Source organism: Girardinichthys multiradiatus, chromosome 18 (genome assembly GCF_021462225.1).
Source record: "Girardinichthys multiradiatus isolate DD_20200921_A chromosome 18, DD_fGirMul_XY1, whole genome shotgun sequence".
Classification (NCBI taxonomy): Eukaryota; Metazoa; Chordata; class Actinopteri; order Cyprinodontiformes; family Goodeidae; genus Girardinichthys; species Girardinichthys multiradiatus.
In genome coordinates, this window is record NC_061810.1 from 44,757,916 (window position 1) to 44,773,090 (window position 15,175).

At 38.6% G+C, this 15,175-nt stretch overlaps 2 protein-coding genes across 2 annotated transcripts; one reads left to right on the plus strand and one right to left on the minus strand.

The window, feature by feature from the left end:
- Window positions 1-914: 914 nt before the first annotated feature.
- Window positions 915-6,436, minus strand: psmd8 (proteasome 26S subunit, non-ATPase 8). The gene is made up of 7 exons (XM_047390572.1): window positions 6,284-6,436; window positions 4,914-4,986; window positions 4,715-4,817; window positions 4,443-4,608; window positions 3,596-3,696; window positions 1,866-1,977; window positions 915-1,603 (listed from the first exon to the last, which is right to left on the minus strand). Exons 1-7 carry the CDS (start codon window positions 6,386-6,388, stop codon window positions 1,466-1,468), a joined length of 798 nt encoding a protein of 265 aa, XP_047246528.1. The 5' UTR covers window positions 6,389-6,436; the 3' UTR covers window positions 915-1,465.
- A 1,472-nt stretch (window positions 6,437-7,908) lies between these two features.
- Window positions 7,909-10,550, plus strand: nup88 (nucleoporin 88). The gene has a single exon (XM_047392793.1). It carries the CDS (start codon window positions 8,143-8,145, stop codon window positions 10,297-10,299), a length of 2,157 nt encoding a protein of 718 aa, XP_047248749.1. The 5' UTR covers window positions 7,909-8,142; the 3' UTR covers window positions 10,300-10,550.
- Window positions 10,551-15,175: the final 4,625 nt, after the last annotated feature.

The following is a 15,175-nucleotide window of genomic DNA, read 5'->3' on the forward strand; positions in this document are numbered from 1 at the left end:
AATAAACTAAATTCAGGCACTGAAGTCTCAAAAAAATGGATAAAAAATACTACAGAAAGGTGAATATTTTGAATAAAAAAAATAATCTAAAATTAATATGGAAAACCATGTTTAGGCATCCCTGCTGGACACGCTTGCTTCAAAACAGTTTTTTTGTTACTATTTAATGTTAAAAAATAAGAAAATGATCATTATTTTGACTTGAATCATTATTTGAAATATAAGAAATCATTAATGCTACTATTATTGTACTTGGCATTAATTAGAGTTTACAAATCTGGAACATTGTTCAGATGTTGCTGGAAAGTAATGCTTTAAGCGTCCAAAGCTGTTTTGATTTGTTGCCAGAATCAGGAACAAAATAATAGTAAAAACAAGATATTTCTGAAATCCTTCAAAAATCCAAACTATGTTTTGAAAAAAAAAAAAAAAAAACATTTAAAAATCCACTGTAAATACATAAATAACTTTTGGTTGAACCCGTTCAGCCATTCAAATGTACACGTATCTATTACCATTATTATTTTATGACATGTAATTGATTGTGACTGAGCACAGATGCTCAGATGTCAACAAACGATGCATAAAAAGCATCTGAACCTTTTCTTGCCTCTCATGTTTTGTAGAACTGCAAGAATAGAACTTAAACTTGGCAAATTGTCGAGCCTTGAAAACAACAGGTGTTCAAAACAGCACACCCATCAAAAATCTATTTTATGATATATTTTACAACATAATTTCCTACTTTGTTTGCATTGTCATAATTTTTTTAAACCTTTAACGTTTCAAGAAATTCAATATTCTTGGTAAAAACTCAAAATCTTTAAAACTAAGCTACAAATACTGACCTGCTTGCCAGGAACCAAATAATAGAACTAAATGAATTGATGAAAAGGTAAACCAACTAAAAAGGATTATTTTCTGAACAGTTTATTGCAAACAAAGAATTCTGTCATAATATAAGCCATCCAGGGAAGAAGAAGTGACATTACCGCTTAGAAAACAAACTTTAATGGAAATCCTTTTAGTTGTGGGCACAAAGAAGGGCAGGAAATTTCTGTAGGTACTAGAGAAAAAAAACACGAAATACAAAAGTCCTTCTGGACTAAAGAAAACAATAAGGACGACAGCTTTAACCAAGCCTCAAGTAGCTGCAAAAACAACAAAGTCTGAGACTTTGTAGATGTTGTAGTTGGGCTGAAAACTGTATTTTCTCGGAGATTAACGACTGGCTTCGGTAACATCAGACCAAAGATTAAACTAATATACTTTCAGTTTGGTTTCTCATGACATACCAGACAGAAGAACCTGGAGATACATTTAAGGACTAATCATGAGGGAATAAATGAACCACTCTAAGGTTCCATCCCTGGGTGAATCTGTCTGAGATGACTGGAAGTATGCTGGACCGGTGGCGCGTTTATCCGAGCGTGTCTGTGCATGGATGAGTGTTCCTGGGGGCGGATTACACAATCATTTCCAGGTGTCGTGCGTATTCGATGACCTGTTGTGCCAGCTCTGTGGAGGGTATGGTCACTTCTTCTGTCCGCTGGTGCTGACTGGTGAAAGTGTAATAGCCATCTGGGTTCTGGGTCCAGCCTCTCTGAAGTCAGACAGGACAAAAATCATCCTTGCTTATTGTTTTTCTTAAGTACTGTGCAAAAAACTAAAACACCAAACTATTAATATTTCACACTGTAGGTAAAAACTGTATCAGCACCAAGCATCAGAACTTTCTCTTTACTCAAATTATGAAGAGTATCTAATCATGATGACATCAACAATGGGAAAAAAAAGGATACATTTGTAGTTTCAAATGAACGTTAACGTTAATAAAACCCCTCTGAATAAAGATTTTGTTTTACCTTCTTGGCGTAGTCCGTCATCTTTTTTGGAGAGTTGAAGAAAAGCACTCGGGTTGCTTCACTGAACTGGATCTGCTCATATGCTTTTTCAATGCAACCAGCAATCTCGTCACTGGAAATTTAGTAAATAAATAAATAAACACATTAGCATTCTCAATACTTTAGAAGATTGATGAGTGATTCCTATTCCCTGAAAACAAATACATCTTCACATTCCTTTTGAGCAGCGTTTTACTCCTCTGACTTTTAAGTATTCAAGCTTTTTGGGGGGGGGGGAGATTTTTTAAATACAGCTTGAAAAACATACATGAAACTGCAAAAACATTAAATTTTTAATTAGGAGATCATATTTCCCTTCATCTATCTGTTTATCAGCCCTTCTTTCTTCCCAGTAATACTCTCCAGCAATGCCAGGACAGAGAAGTCTTCTTAACTTCCTCAACTGATTCATTTCCAGGTGGAACTTAAGAGGCTCTATTGTGAGCTACAGAGAAAGCATGTCAGTCACTTGTATCTAGGATCTTGTTCTTTTGGTGATGATCCACATTTTATGAGCATACATTAAGTGTTGGACCATGGAAGAATCAGTAAACTGCTAGCCTTGCCTTTCAGCTCAGCTTCTTCTTGACCACGACAGAGTGGAGCAACGCCCGCAACACTGCAGACAAGGCCCACATCCGTCTATCATACCATGACTTGTGAAAAAGATACCAGGATAGTTGACCCCAGCTTCAAGCAGATTTTTATTTCATCTCACCCAGATGAAATAAAAATATAGAAAAAAAAACATAATCAAGAGCCTACGAAACCAAACGAGATGAAAGATGCACTAAGAAATCAGCTGTTAACCAGAATCAGGTCATTTTCAGCTTGATTTGCCCCAACAGGTAACTGCTCCAACTGAAACTCAAAAATCTTTTCCAATAGGTGAATACACCATACCTGAGCACTGCTTACCACAACAGTTTTCAGTGTGGATGCTGTTCCTGGGTGAAGAAGACCCAGAGTTAGCTGTTTCCAAGGTCAGTGAGGGAAGTAGGAGGAGAAACAGAGGTAAGAAGCTAATTTACATTGTTTCTCTTGTAGCCCGAGTCTTCCTCTCAGGCTGCAAGAGAGAATGGATATGATATTGTGATTTCTTTTCTCTTACCTTCTAACATTATATTTCTCAAAGTCAAGTCTGATTTGGCCAAAATCTGTCTCTGAAGGTCAGTTACAAAAAATGGCAGATCACAAAATTCTGATCAGTGCATCTCCATACAACAGCAGCATTTTACCAATTTACCGCTGGGGAAAAAGAACTACATTGTTTCCAGCTTATGGCGGAGGAACACAACTATTTAAGTCTTAATGTAAGGCTGCACCGTGCAGATGCACATGCGAGGGTCTGGGAAGGGGGAGAACACAGAGAAACATAAGTGTTCCCCTCTAGTTTTTGTGGAGGAGCGTGGTGGGCCCCCTTTCCTCCGACAGTCAAGTTAATCTTTTCTGATTTATTTCTATAAATAACGCTGGAGAGTGCCAAGCGAAGAGGAAAAGAAAAATTAGCGGTGATGCACCTTGTATGAAAGCTCATATGGGCCAAAACTAATTTACCTGGCCCTGTATGCACATGTTTCAGGCATGCATTTATAAAGAAGCACGTCATCTCCCCCTTCAAGAGCAAAATCCTAGGGGGAAAACTGAAAACTTTTACTTAGAATAGACATACATAGTCTGCTGGTCCTTACCGAATGGTGTCCAGCAAAATATCTATGAAGAAGGTGTAACTCTCAGCAGGAATGTTCCCTTTTGCAAGAAATACCTTGTTGTAGCTTCCCTCCATCAAGTACTGAAATCACAGGACAAAAAGAATAAATGATTTGTTCATATTAACTTGGTTTATTATGGACATAGTGTTAGTAATCACAACATATTATAAAACAGCAAATCCACCACCAACAGGCAAAAACCTGAACTAAATGTAAACTATTAAATCCTGAAGCTGTTTTCACACATGAAAACAGCTTCAGGAGCTTGTCTCTGAAGAAGCTTATGTTTAAATCTTTTATATTATTACCCAGGTACACATGAAGATAAGCAACATTAACTACGTTTTTACTGAGACAAGGAACAAAACAGGAAATATACCAGATTGACCTGCTGATGCAGCGATGAATACCCTAGGCTGAAGAGATAAGTAGTAGTGCTTTGCTTACAGTATTTAGAGGACTATGATGAGAAATCTGCATAAACTTTAAATGTGAGAAGCTGGTAAAATGTTACAAACAGCTCAGCAGATCTGCTGTGTTTTCACAAATTTGTTTTCTGCAGTTATTACAAGACACCTCACCTTAGATCCAAAATGAAACAACTTTGGAAATATTTGCAACATCTGTGTGTCAAGAATGAAGTGCACATGTGAAATGTGTTTCAGTTAAGGGTGTTATATGTCCAAGCCCACATTTACCATTCTTGGCAATGAAATAAAAAGTGTTCTACATGTCAGGATTGATTATGTAGAAAACTAATTAAAAAAGGAAAAAAGCCAATTTGTTATTCTAACTTTCTGCTGCGTCCAGGAATAAATGACTGCACCTGTTCTAGTGAGACTGGATGTTTGATGTACACGTTGGTCTGAATATCTCGAGCACTCAGTCTCTCGAGTTCTGTGTGAAACTCAGACACACGGTTCTGAGAGAGCAAGAAGAGCAGGTTTAGTCCAAGCAACTGGTGCATGTAGGCAGCATCAGGAAGTTCATCTCTAAAAGACAAGTGTAAAATATAGAAAATTTACATTACAATAGAAACCATCAAGTATTTGTGAAAACATTCTCACAAAAATGTGCAAGACAAACAGGGGATATTACTTGTAATCAAAGTAGTAACATTTTAGCTGAGCCATGTATCTCTCAAAAGATGGTATGTCTTTCTTGAGGATGCTCCACAGAGCTCCAATCTCAAGGACATCACCTGAAACGTGTACATTTACATTAGGACAGATATCAATACATGTACTATGATGCCATGCATGACTGATGTAGCTCAATCTGATTCCGTTTTACTTACGAGCTAAAATAAGCTGCTGCTTGGTGATCGCCGATCCACTAGTAGGTAAAAAGTTCAGATCCAGCAGGGAAACCTGCAAAAAATATTTTCAGAGTTTCAACAAAATATCAATGTTGATAAACGACGGTTTTCTGAAATGTTTACTAACAAATTAGTATCTTAAAAAGAAACTGAAAAGAGGAAAAATTACAAAGAAGAATGGCTTATCATGGAACAGAAAATAACCTAAGGGACTTAATAAAACCATCTGTTTCACAAGTAAATAAACAATTGCTAGTTACTTTAGTCCTTCACCTCATCTACAGTTTTGGTTCCTTCGCCCTAAACCTTTGTAGGAATGGAAATGAGCCATCATAAATGTCTTTTTCATGCCTTCAAATCTCCTCTAGGACGTTTTTAAGATTTAATGAAGATTTAATGTGACCTACCATAAAAATAATTAGTTACTTTTAGTGAAAGGGGGTAATTGGGATAATAATAATTATCTACCAGCAGGATGTTACTCATTTATTTTGGTTTGACTGGGGGTCAAAATCTCTCTGTCGCACAAATCAACAAGTTCAAACAGGGATTAGGACCAAAATTTAATAATAATCAAATAAAAACAGATAAATAAACAACATTTCTGCAAAAAACAACTTCTACAATCACCCAAAAACAAAAAAATGTCTATAGGTCAATATTCTCAGGTTTAAAAAAGTGACTTCATTAAGATTAGTGTTTAGCTTTTATAGTAAAAGGTCCATGTACGAATAAATGCGTTTATCGTTTTTTAAATTAGGCTATTTTTAAGCTTTTGGGCAATATTTTACTTTAAATTATCTATACAAGTAGAATAACTATACTTCTTCTTTTAATCCGCTTTTATAGCAGAATAATTACTCTCTATTTGATCAGATTATATTGGGTTTTTTTTTTATGTCTGAGCTTCTCAAAGAACATTCAATAGGTGTTCAACATACAATTATATCCCTTCTACTCTTGTTCATACAATGACTTGTTCTGTATTAGGAAACATCTATTCTTTTAAAATAGATAAATGATGTTTGGGTAACTTCTCTGTTCAGATTTTTCGGTTTAACTCCTGTCAACGTTAGCACATAACTGATTTGTTTCTCGAGTGTTGTAATATAACTTAAAAACGATTTAAATGCCTAAACCTAAAAAAAGACATTAAAAATTCTTACAAAAACAGAGTACCATCAAATATTTAAATAGCGATAACGGCAAAACATTATCTTAGCTAAACTAGGCTGTTAGCATGTTTAGCTAGGTTAGCTTATATAGCATTATTGCTGCAGAGTAAGACATAAACCCTGATTTTACTTCACTCATACAAACCAAATAAATAAAGCACACATATTTATCACCTTTAGCTTGATCAGGAGGTCCCCACATTTATTCAGGTTCGGGTTTTTCTTGTTCCACTCAGCTTTAAGAGTCTCATACAGCCCCGCGGTCTCTTTCAACGCCATGGTGAGTCTGCAAATTGTACGACACCAGCCACGACAATACGTTCGTAGGTGTTGCCAAGGGCAACACGTAACTGACGCGTTGTCAGTTTGGAACGTCAAAGAGTCTGCCATATTGGCAAGGTTAACCTGAGAGAACTGTTTAATGATTATACAGGGAAAATGAACTGGTTTTGCCACTGAAACTATATAGGGTCACAAATATTTATACTCAGCTTCCCTTATCTTGGTATCAGTTCCAGGTCTATCACACAATTACATCGGTAACCGATGTCTTGTCTGTTTGGGTATGTTTCATGTAGCATTAAATATTAATAGTGTCAGAAGTTGGAGAGTGCATTAGGTTATTTATTAGTTATTTTTACTATCAGTACGTGAGAAGGTGGTGCATTGTACAGGACTTTACTATCAGATCAGCTGTACTGGTTATGTAAGCTTTGCTTTATATGGTACTCTATATGGTACCAATAGATTTCAGGTGCAATATTTTCCATGGTATAAAGCCTAGCAAAGGTATTCATACTACTTGAAATTTTTCTGATTTTGTCACAACCACAAACATTAAATTATTTTATTGGGATTTTATGTAAATGACTACCCAAAGTAGAGATTAATGAAGGAAAGAAAAATTCTACATGATTTCTAAACATCTTTTTTCCAATTCAAATCTCAAATATCTTGTGTGCTTTTGTATTCAGCCCCCTTTACCAACCTTACCAAGACTTGAAAATAAATTATTCTCCACAGATTCTTTTCAGCTAATCTGTCTGTGTTTGATTCTACAAAGCAGAAGGAACAACTTTAGTCTTAAGATGAGCAAAGCTGATGGGTAATGTAAAAAGTGTATTGACTCAGCAGGAGCTGAATACACATGCATGCCACACTTTTCAGCATTCTAATTTGCTCTGGTCTATCCACAATTGAACTTCACTGCATTTACTGACAACAGTTTAGTCCCACTTGGATCTTCATCAAATCAAATATAGAAATGTTGGGTTCTAACATGTTAGAATCCCAAGAACTGGACAGGAAATTAACAAATTGTTACTTAAAGATAAACTTTTATATTTTCAAACTGTACACCATGTGTCCAAAAGGTCTTTATAAAGAAAATTACATAAATAATATATATTATCAGTTTTAGAGTACATATGCCCAAATTAATTTTAATAGAAAGTAAAGAAAAAAAAACAGATATTTCAATAAGCCTTACTGACTTTTCCTAAACTAAAGGCTGATTTAGTTTTCCTTTTCATGGGTTTCCTTGTTTGTGTCTATTCAGCTTAGGCACCTAAATATGCTGCAACAGTCAGCACAATAAACTAAAAAATAGACACACATCTCCCACTCGCCACAACAAAACAAAACATACAATTGCAAAAATATTCAGCTGCATAAGATGTGTGATTCCCCTAAATACAAACGGAATGCACATAAACAATAATGGGAGATGGACGAGGATCCAAGTTGGATTTTTAATAAATAAACATACAGTTCCAATATAATGTATTTACGTTTCAGTCATGGCAAAAATACTAGTGGCAATGAGTCTGACAACAAGGCAAAACAATTAACAAATCACACAGTTAAGTCGGTCAAATATTTAATACCCGATTTCCAAAGTAAATGGGACTCAACTTGACACTCAGCTTTGTACAAACACCTGCCTGTAGATGGCTGTAGTGCGCAAACCTGGGTGCCATGCTTCGTTAAACACGAAGAAGAAGATGATGATGAAGGCCGTTTAGTTGATCAAGATGGCGGCATTCGGCGCAGATCGGTGGCTGAATGATTTACCAAATCACACTATTTTCAAGAAGGTACGAGAGAGGCTGGACTCAGAGTCCGGGACAAATGAAAAAGGAACCGCAAAAAATCTCACGTTTTGTCTGGGTGGAGACTTTTTCCTTTGGGACGACGCTGAAGGCGTGTTTTACACCACCAACCTACGGCAGTTGAACTCCGCTGAGCCTGAAAGCAGCGGGAAGTACCAGACATTACAGTGCATCAACCCCCCTCTGTTCCAGGTCTGCCAGGTGCTACTAAGCCCCACACAGCACCATGTCGCGCTGGTCGGGTTGAGGGGGGTTTCGGTTCTGGAGCTCCCTCAGCGGTGGGGAAAGAGGTCTGAGTTCGAGGGGGGACGGGACACGATAAACTGCAAGACCACCCCGGTGGCGGAGCGCTTCTTCACCAGCTCACCGTCGGTGAACCTGCGACAGGCGGCTTGGTACCCGAGCGAGACTGACGAGCCCCATCTGGTAATGCTCTCATCCGACAACACCATTAGATTTTACGGGCTGAGGTCGCCTCAGACCCCCGCCAAAGTGCTGCCCGTGTCGCAGTCGGAGGATGAAACCAGCCTCCACCCACCGGTGCGTTCTTACGCAGCGTCTCTGGGAGAAATAGCTGTTGCCTTTGATTTTGGGTCGGTTTCTTCCCCCCATCGGCATCTGGCAGCACAGGGCTCCAAAGACCGGCCCGTTTATCCTCTCTACATCCTCTATGAAAACGGGGAAACCTACGTGAGCTACACCAGCCAGACAAACGGCCTTTGCGTGAGTAAACCATTCGGACCCCTCCCCATGTATCCTGCTGCGGAGGATAACTACGGCTACGACGCTTGCGCCATTCTGTGCCTACCGTGCATCCCTAGCATCCTGGTGATCGCGACAGAGACGGGGACGCTGTATCACTGCGTAGTGCTGGAGTCTGAGGAGGAGGAGGAGGCTGGAGCGATGGAGAAGTGGATCAGAGGCTCAAAGGCAGTCCCATCTCTCTATGTGTTTGAATGCATTGAGCTGGAACTCACACTCAAAGTGGCAACAGAAGAAGACGAGCCTCAGGAGTTTGATTTCACTTGTCCCATCAGGCTGCACAGAGACCCCCTGTGTCAGCAGAGGTACCACTGCACCCATGAGGCAGGAGTGCACAGTGTGGGGCTCATATGGCTCAACAAGCTGCAGAAGTTTCTCCAGTCCAATGAGGAGGACAAGGACAATCTGCAGGAACTGGCTGCTGAGAAGCGCTGCATTGTGGAGCACATTCTCTGCACCAGACCTCTGCTTAGCAGCCAGTCGGCTCCAGTTCATGGCTTCTTAATCATGTCTGACCTTTCTCTGGGAGCCACCATGATCTGCATCACAGCCAGCTACGAGTGCATCATGTTGCCACTGCTGAGCTCCATTCGCCCTCCCTCTCCTCCACTGCTTTGTTCCCATCCAGGTCCCGGCTCTGCCAGCTCACCTCTCCGTGGCCTGGCCAATGATTCCTTCGAGCAGCACATCCGCAGCATCCTGGCACGAAGCTCCACCAATCCCATTGTGCTCAAGGCTGGCGACAAAGAGGCTTCCCCGCCACCGGCCGAGTGCCTGCAGCTCCTCAGTAGAGCCACACAGGTGTTCCGTGAGGAATACGTTATGAAGCAGGATATGGCCCGCGAAGAGATGCAGAGGAGGGTGAAACTCCTGACGGGTCAGAAGAGCAAGCAGGTGGAGGAGCTGGCTCTGTGCAGGGAGGAGAAGAAGAGTTTGACAGAAGCGGCAGAGAGGTTGGCAGACAAGTACGAAGATGCCAAGTATCGGCAGGAGGCTCTCATGAACAGGGTGAAAAAAGTGCTGTCCAGCCTTCGGAGCCAACTGCCCATTCTGTCCAACAGCGAGAAGGACATGAAGAAGGAGCTGCAGAGCATCAACGATCAGCTTAAACACCTGGACAACTGCATCAGGCAGGTGAACATGAAGATGGAGTACCAGAAGAAGCAAGTGGACAAGGACATGTCTTCCTCCAGGACGACGGTCCCGCTCAACGCTCAGCAGAAGAAGGTGGTCCAAGATGTCCTTAGAGAGCAGGGACAACAGATCGGAGACATGATGAAGCAGATCAAAGACATTAAAAATCACTTCAGTTTCTAAACTCTGCAGAAGGTCCCAACATGTTTAATTTTTTTGTCTTCAGCCACTTAACAAATTTGCCTTTTTGTCATTTATTGAAAAGTTGTTTAAGCGAATTCACCAGAAAATTCTAACCGTATGTGTGCCATCGTTGTTCATTCCAATCAATGTGGAAGTGCAGAAAAAGATCTGTAAATAGATTAACACTCAAAGAAAAAATACTATTTTTGATGTGATTTGTCAACTTTTAGAATAAAGCAAATAAACTTCCATCTATTTTTTTTTTTGTTCTTGCTAAGCTGTATTAACCAGTTCTAAGTTAAACCTCATATTAACAGCAGTGCAAGAGGTTTAGGTTTTTGAACTCACTTTTCTTTGTTTTTTCAGGCTCTACAAGGACTTTAAAAGTCTTAAATTTCATCCTTTCCATTTTAGTTCCTCATAAGTTTTCAGTGTGTACGTTTGTTTATTTATTGCTTTTTTCCTTTTTTTCAGGGTTTGTTTAGGTTATTTTACAGAAAAGGTACTGGTTAGGTCATCCGTTACTGAGTTGTAAGAAATTATAAATTAAATGTGGTTTGGCTTGAAATCATGGATTTCAATAGCTGACTAAAACCCATCCTATGTTATGTTTGGAGGATAATGTATATCATGGGAAGGCGTTGAATTTAGGGACTCGCCTGCCAGAGGTGTTAAACGTTAAATTGACAGAATTATATTTAACTTGCTTAAGTTACGTAGATAAGTATGATTTATAAGGTTATTTAATAACTAAAGTCATTTTCTATATTTCCAGTAGGTCTCGCATTTAAATAGCATCTTAAAAAGTCTTACATTTCAGTTTATGACTCTTCTATTCTGACATATTGTCATAAAATAGAAAAACAGAAATCTCCTGTATTGTCCCACAGTGGCGAAGGCCTGCAGGTACACACAAAGGTAAAAAAATATAAAAACAAAATAAGAACCAATTGTACGGAAAGGGAAAAATTACAACATAAGAATAGTAATAGGCATCAAATTTACTTTGATTACTTCTTGCAATGTATGCCTTTATTTTTATGTTGATTTATGGATATAAATGAATCTTTCACACATTTATTCAGAGACATGTATGAACTTACAACTACATTGTCTGAGTCCACCAAATCTGCAAACATTCCTGCCAAGTTCTCATGTCTCTGATTTGCCTTCATCTTCCACAACATCTAACTTTGCACCAATTATCCACCACGTCAGGGGCAGACATGATCTCAAAAAAACATCGGCCAGTACATTTTGTATAGTTCAGTAATTATTTTAAACATGGAACATTTTTATATTTGCTATTTCAATTAAATGTGAGTCCTCCAGTTTTCAATATTTTTCATTTTTCGGTGTTGTGGGTTGAACACTTTATGGTAATAAAATGTCATTTTGTCTGATTTTAAATTTTTTATAAATTTTTCCCTCAATAAAAAAAGTTTATTGAAAGTTTGAGAAGCTTAGCTCCAAAAGAATAATAGAATAATTTTCAATGAGTGTGCTCTATTTATGTCCAGTCATCTGTTTTTACATTTAGGTCAGAGAAGTTCTGAAAGGTGAGGACACATCTTTCATACCCACAGCCTGTCTTTTATACACACAGGGTCAGATGGCGGCTTTTGTTTTTTCATACCTCTAGTCTGCCATCTTCAGTCACATTTAGGAAGCTGCTGCTTAGAATATTGCAGCAGAAAAAACGATTTTTTGACCATCAGGAACTTCAAGGTGAGAGGCCCAGCTGCATTGAAGAAGATTTCAGTATGGCCCAACATGCTCCACAATTGTACTAAAGAATCACATTGCCACCAGTGCAGAGCTTGTTCAGCTCTGGCAGCAAGCAGGTGTAACGTGCAACTAGACACACGTTGAGGTGAAAACGTCTTTATGGACGACAGCCTTGTGACAAGAAAGGGAACAAAAACCCCACTTCTGTCCAAGGAAAACTTCAAGAACAGACAGAAATCAGTGGGAAAATACAAGAATTGCAAGCAAGACCTAAAAGCAACTAAAAACTTTTGTGTGCGATGATTTAATTAGAATGAGAAGTATTTTAAAAATAAATAAATAAATGTAAATTTTTCTAACACTTGAATAGTTTAAGTCAACAATTTCATAATGAAATCAATTATAAAAAAGATAATTTATTATACAATCTAATTAGTCATGTTCTTTATATTATTTTCTATTTCCTGCACTATAGTACATAACAAAATACTATTAATAACGGACACTTTTGATCACTAAATAAACCTTAATGTCTGATTGGTTAATTTGCATAACAATATGTCATGTATCAATTTAGCACCGCCCACTGCATGTGACCTATGGGCCTGAAATATTTTTAAAAAATCATAATATGCTGCAATATATGACTACAAAATGGTTAAAGAAATAATTAGTTTTTCTTTATAGAAGATTTTTCAAACAGTAAGACAACACAAAGGGCTTTAGGATAAAAACAGGAGGCACTGAAAAGCAAATGACAAAATGAACAAACAAATAAGGAAATGCAATTATGTAAAACTAATTCAAAGCCAAACTAAAAGCGCAACAAAACTTTGGGTTTTTGATTTCTAAAAGTAATCTAAATGCCAAAAAAAAAAGGTTTTAAAAACATCAATAAAATAACAAAATCATCCTTATGATTCTAAAATAATGAATAAACATTTAAATTTTAAATATTAATTTATTTAAGGCAACTATAAAAAAATGTTTACCTGTCACATAAATATAAATGTTTATTTGTTGAATTGTGGGAGTTTTGGCTTTCCATTGTGTATCTGAATACAAACTCTGTGCGGGGCTGCTGCAACTGTGTGGTCTTCCGCCCAATTCTGCCCGAGGACGCAGCCATGGTTGAAAAGTGGGATCAAAAATCTTCCAAGAGTAAATTCTTCCAAATATCCAGGAACACCTTGGTGATGATCTGTGGATTTTCCAGCACGATGGAGATCCCTGTCACAAGAAGAAAGTGATAACGAGAAGAACACTGAAATCGTGAGAACCCGCGGGGAGCTGTCAAAAAGCAGGTGGGCAACCAAAAACCAACAAACTGTGATAAAATCCAAGCATTACTAAAAAGAAACAGGTATAGAAGATGATATCCAGCGTGTCACGGGGAATTACAGAACTAATCAAGATTGACATATTTGCTGTTAAAGGTAATAAACATGTAAAAATAGTTTAATTATTCTTCAGTATATCACAGAAATGTAAACAAATCTAAAAAATGTTGGAGTTAGAACATTTGTGTCACTGCCAAAGCTTTTGTCTGTGACTGTAGAGCTGGAAACCTCCCAGGAAACCTTCTGCCACCAGATGTCACTCCTTCTCTGGAGCAGATGGCCACAGCTTTAATTCCACCTCAACTTCTCCCAAGTGAGGAATTCCCCCCATGTACGCTCCGTGACGTAGGAGAGGAGACCCTGGTTTTGTTGAGTAAGCTCTGCTGTTGGGGGATCTCTCATGCTGGTGGGGTCATCTGCTGAGATCTGGTTGTGCTCCTTAGTTTCTCCCTTTGTTGCTCTGGCTACACTGTAGTGTTGATCTAAGCAGCAAATATGTTAAATGATTTATGACTCATTCCAGTCTATGTTTGTAACAGGCGAGTATTGTTCAAACTGCCTCTTGGATTTTTTTTATCCTACTTTCTAAACATGCTGTGACTTTAAAAAACACAAAGAAGCAGTGTATAACCATATAAGGTTAATTTTTACTGGATTTTCTCTTGTTTTTCACATTACCTCAGATTTTCCTTCTCAAACACACAGTGGGTGTGGTGTCCTGCAGATCTTCCACACAAAACCCTCAAATAGGGAAATCTTTCATAAAGGTACAGTGTTTAGCTAGCAGACCCAAGGAAAGGAGATATTAATAACTCCTAGGATCAGCCCTCTACATTCTTCACATGTGAGTCACTGTAAGCCAGAGAGCAGGGAGGAAAGGGCTAGATTGCCTCTGTTTCTCATTTGTGTTTCTTTCCACGCAGGACTGGAATGAGGAGGCGTCGAGGCCTCCCCATCATTAGAAAACCTCAGAAAGCCTCTTGGCTTTCCACGGGATTCTCGTCTGTTGCTCATACTTGCATAGTTTACACTAAAAAAAAACAACCCACGACAAACAGGCGTGGCTGAGAGAATGTTAGAGCAAATCCCAACTAAGCTGAGAGGGAACAAATGCTGTGTGAGAGGGAGAAAAGGCTTCAGATAGCAGTAGTGAGAGGGGAGAGAGGTTTGGAAAATGGTGGTACAGGGACTTGGCAGCGGAGAGTGTGAGTCACTGTTTATCTGGCCTGTCACCAGGAGACAGAGAAAGGCCGGTAGAAAAAAAATCAAATACACACAGCTCTTAGTTTCTTGAATTTTAGCCCCCTTTATCCACAGTGTCTTGCATAAGCATTCATGCCCCCTGAACTTTTTTAGTACAACGGAAAACTTTAATGTGATAGGCCACAATCATGAAAAGCAAGGAAAATTATCAGTGGTTTTCTAAATATTTTACAAATCAAACATCTGGCTTGCATTTGTACTCGGCTCGTCTGAGTCAGTACTATGAGGAAATACCTTTTTGCTGCAATTACAGTCATTTTGGGCATGTCTCTACCAGGTTTGCACAGCTAGAGACTGAAATTTTGCAGATTCTTTGCAAAATAGGAAAGTTCAGTCAGATTGGAAGAAGAGCATCTCTGAACATTGATATTCAGTCTTTCCACAGATTCACAACTGGATTTAGGTCTGAACTTTGACTGGGCCATTCTAGAAGGGGAATATGCTACCATCTAAGCCATTTCATTTTGGCTCTGACTATATGTTTAAGGTTTTTATTTTAGCTGCAATGTAAACCCCATCAAGCCTTTTGCAACCTCTTAAATGTT

What these genes read in the sequence shown, in the direction of transcription:
- psmd8 (XM_047390572.1), bottom strand. Translation starts at nt 6,388, where the DNA reads ATGGCGTTGAAAGAGACCGCGGGGCTGTATGAGACTCTTAAAGCTGAG. An exon ending in GCAGCAGCTTATTTTAGCTC is followed by an intron (nt 4,818 to 4,913) that starts GTAAGTAAAACG and finishes TACACGTTTCAG; the next exon opens with GTGATGTCCTTGAGATTGGA. An exon ending in TGACGGACTACGCCAAGAAG is followed by an intron (nt 1,604 to 1,865) that starts GTAAAACAAAAT and finishes GTCTGACTTCAG; the next exon opens with AGAGGCTGGACCCAGAACCC.
- nup88 (XM_047392793.1), top strand. Translation starts at nt 8,143, where the DNA reads ATGGCGGCATTCGGCGCAGATCGGTGGCTGAATGATTTACCAAATCAC.